Raw genomic sequence first — 10557 nt, 5'->3', positions numbered from 1 at the left:
TCCCACCACTTTCCTCTTCCGGAGCCGGGGCGCTGCAGGCCCGGGTGGCCTCGGCGGTGGGGCGCCAGGTGGGCTCGGCGTGCCTGGCTACCTGGGCGGGGGGCCGCGGGGCTTGCGGGGGCTTCCCTTGGGCCGCTCCGCTCTGCCCGTGGTGCCGCGGTTCTCCGCGCGGTGTGGGGGCCTGGTGCCAGCACGCGGGGAAAGGTCCCGGCGGGGAGGCGGCGCGGCGGTGTTGGTGCTGGCGGGCTGCTCGGTGCTGGTGGGGTTCAGGGTGGCGGGGCCCAGGCGGCCCCTGCCCGCAGTGCATCCCGCGGCGGCCGCCTGGCCGGCCTGCGGGTGAGGAGCCGTCTCCGTGCGGAGAGTAGAGCCGCGAGGCGGGAAGGCAGCGCGGCAGAGCCCCGCCGGGTGCCGGACTCATCGCCCGGTTTGTCTCCGCTCTATTTTCCTTCGGTGGCCGTTGGAGGCCGTGACAGACCGCTGGGAGGTAGTGGTTGGATGAGGCCTTTTTAAGGAACCTGTGTTACTTTTGTGTGTGGCGGCTTCCACCAGCACAGTACATTTCCTCTCCTAGGTTTGTCCCTTCCAGTGTTTTTGAACTTCCTTAAATTTAAATGAAAATCGAGTGTGACCAAAGTTTGCAGCGGAGGGAGCTTTAAAATAATTTGGGCGTTTACAGTCATTCCATGTAGCTTTTTTGTATCTTTTTGGAGCCGTGAATCTGCATTCTGAAGCAGTGAAATGCAGAGAGTAGAGCCAGAGCAGTTCTCTGGTGTTGGGGAAGTTTTGGAGCTCTGTTTAAGAGGAATGCTATGACATGTGCTTTAATGCAAGGCACCGTGGTACAGTGGCCTTTGCTTTAATTTGTTTAAGGTAGTAAGAGTTTAGCTCAGCCTATTTAAATAAAACATGTATGTAAATGTTGGCGAAGAATAAAACAGTTTTCTGTTAAAAGGCAGAGCTGAGTCTCTCATGACTGGAAAACTAAAGTAAAATTGATTCAGCATCTGATGGAGTAGGATTGATAGTGACAGTTGCCAGCCAAAATAATGGAAATAGACTTCCCCTCTACCCCTTGTTGTTTCTTTTTGAGAGCCTTTACAAGGTTGGCGAGTACAGAGAAGGCACCGACTGACTGGAAGGAGCAAGTGACTTTTTACCATTGTGGCTGCTGCCTCCTAAAAACTCAGGATTCTCACTTACTTTGGCCTTTGGCTGTTCTGGAGAGGGAATGAATGTCACTGCCACCAATTCCAGTGGCTTCCACTGAGCCCTGCATGTCTGAGGGCCGTAGGTCCTCTTGGTTCCTGCTCGTTGATGTCAGTCCTTTCTCCCTTCATTTCTTTTCCTGTCTCCCTCTGGTTCCAGAAGTTGTCTGCTCTCTCTCAGAAAGCTCCATCTTTTGCAGCAATGGCACAAGAATGCAGCTGAAAGTAGTGCTCTGAGCAGTCTGGGTAGGCTGTGTTGCATGGTAGCAGGAGGGAGAATATTCTGTATGTGAACTTCAGCATCAGCAAAGCCTCAGTAAAAGGGAGGCTTTGTTTTCTTTATCTGGTGATCTTTCCAGTTATGTGTGTCTATCTCCCTTCCTTCTCTCCCTCCCCCTTAAGAAAAACAGGATTTGACTTGTGTCACTACTTAACTAATATTTTTTCCTCTTCCTTCATTCCAGCCGAGACACCATGAATGATTTCTTAATTTAATTTTGATTTTTTTGCCTTTTTCCAGTTTTTGAAACTTAACATTGTAATTAAAGAATTGACTTTTAACTTTAATGAAGCACAGTGGTTTTCATTTATAAACATTAATACAATGCAATAAATACATGCATAGTTTTGAGCAAGACTTAAGCCTACTTGAAGCAGTGGCAATTGCTGGAAAGGTAGCAGGACCAAGCAGGCAGCTGAGGGTTTTTTTGGGAACTATTTATTTCAATGGAATTGAAGCAGCAGCACAGTCTGCATTATTTTTATTTCTGTAACCTGTAAGATTATTCCACAAAAATATACCTACCTAGTGTAAAATACTTTGACATATCTGTGGAATTCAGTCCTTTACTAAATTGGGTCTCAATTGTGAATATAGATTGCTATTATCTCATTTAAAATTTACAAGATTTGTTGGACCAGGTAACTTGCAATGAGGTGTTAGTAAAGTAGTTCTGTCTGAAGTTTAGAATCTGTTCTAGAAAGGACTCCTTGTTTTAGGGCTTTTGGTGACAATTGCAGTTGTTGAAATGAGTGGTTTCTTTGGTGTGGGGTGCCTAAAGGCTTTGTATCAAAAGTGCCTAGTTTTGCCCTAAGTGAGAGAGAATGCTTCAGTTTGGGTTCTAGATTAAAGACAGTGGAGTGCTTTCATGGCTTAGAGGTTTAAAGGAATCAAAGGGGCATATATGACCTTTACTAGAGGTCTGAGTAGCACAAAGCTCCCAGTGAAAATCGGTGGACGTTGTTCACTGCTTCCGTTAAAGGAAGCTGCAGGAACTGTAGTTTTAGCACTCTGGGAGTAGTTCCTGCAAATGCATTAAGGGCATTCTACAAAAATTGTGTGACACTGGACTTTTATTTTCCTCATTAAAGGTGAGCCATGTCTTTCCATTCCGGGCGAGGATGTCCCCGTGGCCAGGGGGGACCAGGAGCAAGAGCTTCAACACAGACCTACCGCCCTCAGAACCTACGGCAGCTTCACCCACAACAGCCCTCCGTACAATACCAGTATGACCAGCAGACTGCCCCTCCAACAACCTATTCAAACCCTCCAACCACTGGTTACATGCCTCCCAGGCCAGACTTTGTGCCCTATCCTCCTCCAGTGCCGCCTTCCACACAAAATCCCATCAGCCAGTGTCCCATGAGGCCACCGTTTCCAAACCACCAGATGAGACAGAGCTTCCCGGTGCCTCCGTGCTTCCCTCCTGCTCCTCCACCAGTGCCAAATCCTAGCAATACTCCCGTGCCAGGAACTCCTGCTGGGCAAAGCACCTTTCCTTACATGATGCCTCCTCCCACAGTACCGCATCCTCCCCCTCCACCAGTCATGCCACAGCAGGTCAGCTACCAGCCTGTGTACTCCACAGGGTATTCACAGCAGTCATTCCCACCACCTAACTTCAACAGCTATCAGCACAACTCCGGTTCCTTTCAGAACAGCACTACCAACAGCAGTGGTGGCAGCAGTCATTTTCGGCACACGGGTCAGTACCAGGGAGAGAAGTCACAAAGTGATCGACGGTCTCCGGACAGGAGCAAGCACTACGATGAGCACAGACATCGTGAGCACGGTCACATCCATGGTGACAGGCATCGGTCCACTAACCATGGGGATCGTCGGGATCGTGGACGGAGTCCAGATAGGAGGAGGCAGGAAAGCAGTCGGCACCGAACAGATTATGACAGAGGAAGGATATCGCCTCATCACAGAAGTTACGAGCGTAACAGGTAACTTGGGGTATTTTCTGCTTGCAAAGGGAAAGCTGTCATAATTTTCCCACAGTACTACTTGGCATCAATTCAATGTTCTTCCTCCACCCTTGTTTTCCCCTCTATATGGGGAGGTCGCCAGTACTCAGGTGTCATGGAAAGAGCTACTGTTTCGATGCCTTTGAGGTATGCTGCTTCTGCCTCATCTTTGCAAGCTGACAGGTTTGTTGCCCTTATCCATGGAGATAGTTGGAAGCAAAGAAACTCTTGTTTGAAAACTGAGAGGATTGTTGAGTAGTGCTCAAGTCTCATGGGTATTTACCATAGAAACTTACACATGTGGCTTGAAAGTAGAGTTGTCACAAGTTTGTGCAAAAGATTGGGATCAAAGCTGAGCCTTGCAAATGGTTAAGTGCCAGCACTTCAAATTTAACGATTTAGATACCAGAGTTAGGGTTCCAAGTGTTACTTGAATTTGGTCTTTCTTTGAGTAAGCCCAGCGCTTGAGGGAGTTGTAGCCTGATAGGGGCATATATCTAATCCCTGCAGTGAGGTGTTTTAGTGAAAAGAATGTTGTGCAGTGTTCTTCATCCTCTTCTGTCTTCATCCTCTTCTGTCCTCATTCTCATGGAAGACCAGTGCAGATATGTACAGGGTTCACAGGACCTCCTACTGGGTGCTTAGACCTGCGTGTGTGATTCTGTTCAGGATGAAGACCAGCCTGTGATCTCAAAAGAGGACCACAGTAAAAATTAGCATATACCAGTTAAAAGAAGTAGGGAAGTTGTAGGCTATGTTGACATGATTCAGATGGGTGAGTGTGGACTGCTTGTTTTGGGATATGTCGTGAATATATGAAATGCCAGTTTACTTATTTAACTTATTTTTTGAACTCTCCAAGGGAGCGGGAGAGGGAACGGCATAGGCACCGTGACAGCAGAAGATCAACATCACCGGACAGATCCTACAAAAAAGATTACAAGAGACCAGGAAGGTAATGAAGGTTACATTCAGTCTTTAGTGTATTTGGGTCTCTGTGCATTCATGCATGTGGGTTTTTGTGTTTTGTATATGTGTATATGTGCCTGGTTTGAAACTCAGAAAAGATGAGTGTCTTAAATTTATGTTGTGCAGTGTTCTTATACATGCAAGTGTCAAGTTAAAAACAGGATTAATCTCTGGAGAATGGGCTTCACTGCTGTGTGCTAAAGACCTCCTCTTACATCTGCTTCCAGTCTGTAAAGTGCCAAGATTGTTTGAAGTTGTTGTATGTTTAGCTCATCTTTTAGGATCTTTTCTTGTATTGATGCTCATTTCCTTCTGAATCCTGGGTAGTTGAAAACAGTGCAACATTATTGGCTCTGTAGACAGAGGAAGTCAAAAAAATAAAAGTAGTTTTAGTAGTTTTCCTACATTCAGCTTTTGAAAACATTACTCTTGCAGTACATAAGGAATATCACAGGTTGAGTGTTTCAAAGGAGTGCCAGAGCTAGAGTAACACAAGCAGTGTGGCTTCTGTATAATCCTTCTAATAAAACCCTCTTTTATCATGCAGATAGTTTGTGAGCTATATATGAGAACTTCTTTGTATTGTAACTTTTAGTTGTGAGTGATGTGACTCATTTTTTTGTGACAAGTTTCCAAATTTGGAACAAAATTGAAAGTCACCTAGAATGCAAGTAGGAATTTTAATCTAAAATAGTGTATATTTTTTACATTTTAATTCTTGAATAAGGTTTAAAATACAAAACTTTCAATTTCAAGTCATTTTTTTAATAGTAAGTCAGAACTACAAAGTACTGTACTCTTTACATGCAAGTTAAAAGGAGGAAGAGGCAATTGGGTTTTGCTGTAATTTATATGATAGAGTATGTACTGATCTGAAGCAAACTATTTGTTTTTCATTATAAAATTGCCGCTGTTGAAATAATAAGAGTTGCTTTTGTTTTGTTTCTCACATTAAGCCGGTCTCCAAGCAGAGAGAGAAAGAGACCCCGATGGGAGGAAGACAGAGAAAGGTGGTCTGAGAACCAGGGCTCCAGCAAGGAGAAAAATTATGCTGCTATCAAAGACAAAGAATCAGAGGAGAATACATCTGAAAAAAATGAAGAGGAAGATGAGGAATTACTTAAGCCAGTCTGGGTTCGCTGTACCCATTCTGAAAGCTATTACTCCAATGACCCTATGGATCAAGTGGTATGTTTGTGAAAGAACTCTAAAATTACTGTACACAGTCCTTTTATTATTTGTTACTTGATTAATGGGAACCCTTCAGCAGGATCATGTCTTGTGTCATTTAATCCTTCTCTCCTCCATGCCATCTCATTCCCTTTACCCTGTTAAAGGCATTATTTCTTAGTATTCTCTATTTTCTTTAGTTTCTTCTGTCTGTTTACATTCAGGTTAGCGGTACATGGATAAGGGGTACTTTTTGTCTCCAGGAGGCAAGGGTGTTTTTTTTCCATTATACCTGTACTTGAGTAAGGATACCTCAAGCACCACATATATCCCCACAACCTTGGAGAAATTTTGTACAGAAGCAGGAAGTCAGGATTCTTTGTACTTTACAATAACTACGTGGAGTAGTGATAGAGCTGGGTTTTTTCTTTTGGGTTTTTTGTTTGTTTGTTTGTTTTTTGTGTTTGTGGTGGGTTTTGGTTTTGTTTAGTGGTTTTGGGGTTTTTTTTGAGAATGACATGGAGAGTGAATTCATGGTGATTCAAACCAGGCAACAAAATGAGCTGGGTTTTGTGTTTCATGTATCTGATAAAATTCTTTTTAATTACAAATGCTTTTACAGGTTTCCCGTTTCTTCTAAACCCGTTAAAAATCAATGCTGAGCTGTACTAAATATGCTAAGCCACAGTTCTGCATCGTTAGGTCAAAGGTTTGATGATAATGCATCAGCAAATTGTTCACCGGGTGAATTAGCAGAGAAATTACTCAATGTGATGATATGCTAGAGCCTAGCTAGTATTTCCATGTTTCATTGAACTATACGGATCTGTTTTTTTTCCCCTCTTGCTTTTCGTTGTGAAAAGCTGGTACATGTGGTGTTCATATGCTATTTTAACTCTGTCTTTTTTTTGTTGTCGTTCTGGTTTTTAATTAACAGGGGGACTCTACTGTGGTAGGAACAAGCAAGCTCCGAGATCTGTATGAAAAGTTTGATGATGAGTTAGGAAAGCGACAGGCGAAGGCCAAAGCAGCCAGGCCACCGTGGGAGCCACCGAAGACGAAGCTGGATGAAGATTTAGGTAGGCAGAAATGATAATGAAGATCTGAAATGGAATAATCCATAGTTAACCTGGTTTTGGCAGTTGTGTGTAATTAATAATGTTGGTAGGTTAATCTGTGTTTCTTAAATCCTTCCTTTGTATTGCACATCCATGGGAGTTTTGCTATTGCTTTTGACTGCAGAACAACTAGCTTCTTTACCCGGAAAGCCTAAGGGAGAATGGAGACTATACAGCATTGGGTTTTTGTGTTTTGGGCTAAAGTCTCTTGGGCTAAAGTCTCTTCCATGACATGAAGGTATGCTGAGCATGATCAGATAAGCCAAAGCATGGCACACAAGAGGCTTTTAGGAGCTCCTGGACTTACATTTCTAAAAAGGAAGCAAGAGTAGTGGTGATAAACTTATGTTTTGAAACCTGATACTTCCACACAAGATGATAGTAAGCAGAGCTGCACAACCTAAAATGAATGATGAAGTCTGTGCAGTAACAAGCAGCACTGCCCATATGGATCTTCTTGCAGTGAAGTAAGTCTACTAGCCATATCAATTCAGGGGTAAATACTGGTTGAATTAGCAGAGCATACTTTTTGATAAGAATTTGTCTACTCAGAAGTTACAAGGCTATTTTTCTGATTGTTTTGTGAGAAGTGTTAGCTGTTCTTTTTATACTTTCAGTGTTTCATTTCAGTTACATTAGTTCAAGAAATTCTTAGGCATATTACATTAATTTAGATACTCTGTTGGGATTGCTTTTTAACTTATGCTTCATTTTTACCTGCTGAGCTGCTTCAGACTCACATCTCAGCTTAGTTACTCTTAAAAATCATATAATAAAAATACTGAAGTTAAAATACAGGTATATAATGACTTGGTCAGCTACATGCTGGCAATATAAAAAGATATAATAAAAGAAAAACCAAACACATTAAATAAAATGTGAATTCACAAGAATTACTACCAAAGTTAACTACAGGGTTTTTGAAGAGATATATTTTCATGTGGATGAGGCAAGGACAAAATTGCTACAGTTAACATACCTGTGTAAAGCTTTACTTCCTCAGATCTCTGCAGAAAGAGCTCCTTTGTTGCTCCAGGCTAAAATATGGTAGAGCCAAGAGCAACTTCTCTGGGTTTTTTTTTCCACTCTTTATGGAGGACTCAAAGGCTCTGCATCTACATTAGTCCCCTGGGCTGACTTGGTGTCTGTGCCAGGTTCTCCTACAGCTATGCTTCTAATAGCTGATAGTGTCTAATAGCTTGTTTTATTTTGTATTTAAGTAAATGCTGTCTCTGTTCTGCCTTTGTTAGCCGTAATTGTGTGTTTTAGTGAGATAGTAATGCACTTTGAGAGCACTTTTAGATCATGAAAGGCTGATTTCAATGCATGAAATCTGACAGTTCTGCGCTGGTCTTTTAGAACTCCAGCTGACTCTCACAGGTCCCACGCTTCTTTTGCACCTAAAATTAGGCTTACGTAACTGATTAATGGTTGTCAGAGAACTTCTAAAACTCAAGCGTTTGTGAACATTTGTAGCGCATCTAGACAAAACTTGATTTCAGCCGAGCATATATGACCTATGTAAATCATAGTGCCAAGTGCGTATTTTAATAACACCTTAGGCTGAATTATGGACTGTGTAGAAATACATCTTGATTGTTTTTTGGGGTTTGTTTTTTTTTTTTGTTTGGTTTTTTTTGTTTGTTTGTTTGTTTTTTTTTAGAAAGAAACTTTTTACTAGTAATGTTCTCTCATTGTCTCTCTCCTTCTCTTTTGTCTAAGGAGAGTCTTGTATTCAATAAATACACATATTTTTAACCATAGTTTCACGGTATTTCAAAGCACTGTCAATTTTTTCTCTTAAGTCAAAACTTAAGAGAAGAAAAGCACTGTTTTCTCTTAAGTCAAAACTTAACAATGGAAGAAATGTTGCCCCCTTTCAGGAATAATAAACCTTAGTTGTATCATGGTATATATCATGGCTATGAAGGCATTTAAATTGGAGCTGAGGGGATCTGTGGAAATGAGTGACATTACATGCATAAGAGAGAGAGTCACTTGTATGTAGCACAGGAGGTTAGAGAGATGTGAGATCAGGCTCTAGGTGTTCTTTTGTTTCGTATTTTAAGTCCAGACACTTATTACTTTGACAACACCACAAAGGAGACATTTTAACCAGTCTAAGACCACCTTCTGTTCCTTCAGTTAAAACAAAGAAAAATGTCTTTAAAAAAAAAAAAAAAGTAAGGAGGAAAACTCACAGAATAGGGCTTCCAAAAAACTTATGACTGAATTTTTTTTTTTTTTTTCCATGTCTCTGGTTTCTAATATGCGATAATGGATTTATGAGAAATAATTGATTTTGAAAAATGAGTCTAACAGTACATGTATAATAATTCTATACATATGTGCTGTTTCAAAACAAGACAATATCTTGCGACAGACAGGAGCATTTTTAGGTAAAATGAAACTAGATATAAGCACTTTGCTCATAGCAAACGATCGACTTTTCAACAAGAGGTTCTGTTCACTCATGCTAGCGACACTATGTGTATTCTTCTCTCATGTGTGCAAACAGGTGGTGCAGTTGTTAGAAGTGTTTAATATCCATAGCATTTGCTGCCATTTTTAATTAAAAATACAGTTGCTCTCTCTCTTTTTTGTTAGTAACTTTCAGTATGCCATGGTTAGCTATGTCATGTCAAAGAATGCATTACTTTTGGAAAAGAGAGTGCTAGTGTTTTTCAGCTGACTTTATTTTTCCTGTGTGAATTAGAGAGCTCCAGTGAGTCGGACTGTGACTCTGAAGAAGACAGCAGCTGTTCTAGCAGTTCAGATTCAGATGTTTTTGATGTCATTGGAGAAATTAAGCGTAAAAAAGCACACCCTGATCGTCTTCATGAAGAACTGTGGTACAATGATCCAGGACAGGTATGGTGAGAGGAAAAAGTACTGTGTGCTTGTAAGTTATTTTCCCCTGAAGACCAAAAATTCTGCATTGTCAAACATGCTGAGTGATATCTATTTCGGTATGCAGTTTTTACCCCCCTTTTCCCTTCTCTCTCTGATCTTCTTCAAAGCACTTTACTTTTTGATTTCAAGACTGTGGTTCCAGCTCATGAATCCTGGGGATTATTCTGCTGGAATCGTGTCTGACAGTGTTAATAAAACCTGAATTGCTAACAGTGTACTAATGCTGTTCTCATGGCCCTGAAATAAATTCTGGGATGGAGCAAACACAACAGGTTTACCTCCTTTACAAATTTTCCACCGAAAAGTTCTCAGCTCATAATGATAAATAATGTTTTAAATATGCAGTTAATGCTTCTAATTTCTTGTCTAATGGTTCTTTTGTAATTGCATGGAGATTATAGTTCTCATTAAATGTAATTGCTAAGCTCATGAAGTACTGTTTTGAATGCATACGTTGCACAGAAGACTAGTTTTTGTTTGCAAATTTGCCATCTTCATCTTTCTTGAATATTTTACAGTCTATTCTATCTCATTGTCACATGGCGCCTCAGTAAATTTATTTTTCAGGCACTTTGTGTGATGCAGGAGTTTAGCATACAACAAATCATAATGCGAAAAGATACTGTGATGCTTATTGCCTCAGTGGTAATTCAAAGGTCTGTTGAATATTCTATTACAGACTCATATTTATCCTTCTAGTTAAAAAAAAAAAAATAATTTGACTGAGCATTGCTAGCTGTTTGTATGGAAAGCAACATTAGTGAACAGTTTAGATATTTAACTGAAAAAAAATGTGCAGCTCTTGGGCACACTTCAAAGTAATGCTCTAGGCCAGAATATTAGCTAAATAAAAAGAAGTGGAATAACTGTAGCATGAATAGTTTCAGGAATGCATGGCTTATGAGTTTCCTACTGAAAAACTTTCTTTCCCC

General features: G+C 41.1%; 1 protein-coding gene across 1 annotated transcript in view; it reads left to right on the top strand.

Moving 5' to 3' along the window:
- The window catches only part of DROSHA (drosha ribonuclease III), a 69263-nt gene continuing 58706 nt past the window's right edge, over positions 1–10557 (top strand). The window contains exons 1-6 of the mRNA XM_030480812.2: positions 1–68; positions 2577–3434; positions 4318–4410; positions 5381–5612; positions 6532–6673; positions 9429–9583. Coding sequence (XP_030336672.1) covers positions 2584–3434; positions 4318–4410; positions 5381–5612; positions 6532–6673; positions 9429–9583 — 1473 coding nt within the window. The 5' untranslated portion in view covers positions 1–68; positions 2577–2583. The remainder of the gene's footprint in view (positions 69–2576; positions 3435–4317; positions 4411–5380; positions 5613–6531; positions 6674–9428; positions 9584–10557) is intronic.

Source organism: Strigops habroptila, chromosome 1 (assembly GCF_004027225.2).
Source record: "Strigops habroptila isolate Jane chromosome 1, bStrHab1.2.pri, whole genome shotgun sequence".
Lineage (NCBI taxonomy): Eukaryota > Metazoa > Chordata > Aves > Psittaciformes > Psittacidae > Strigops > Strigops habroptila.
The sequence above is the reverse complement of the archived record's forward strand: the minus strand, read 5'-3'. Positions and strand labels throughout refer to the sequence as shown.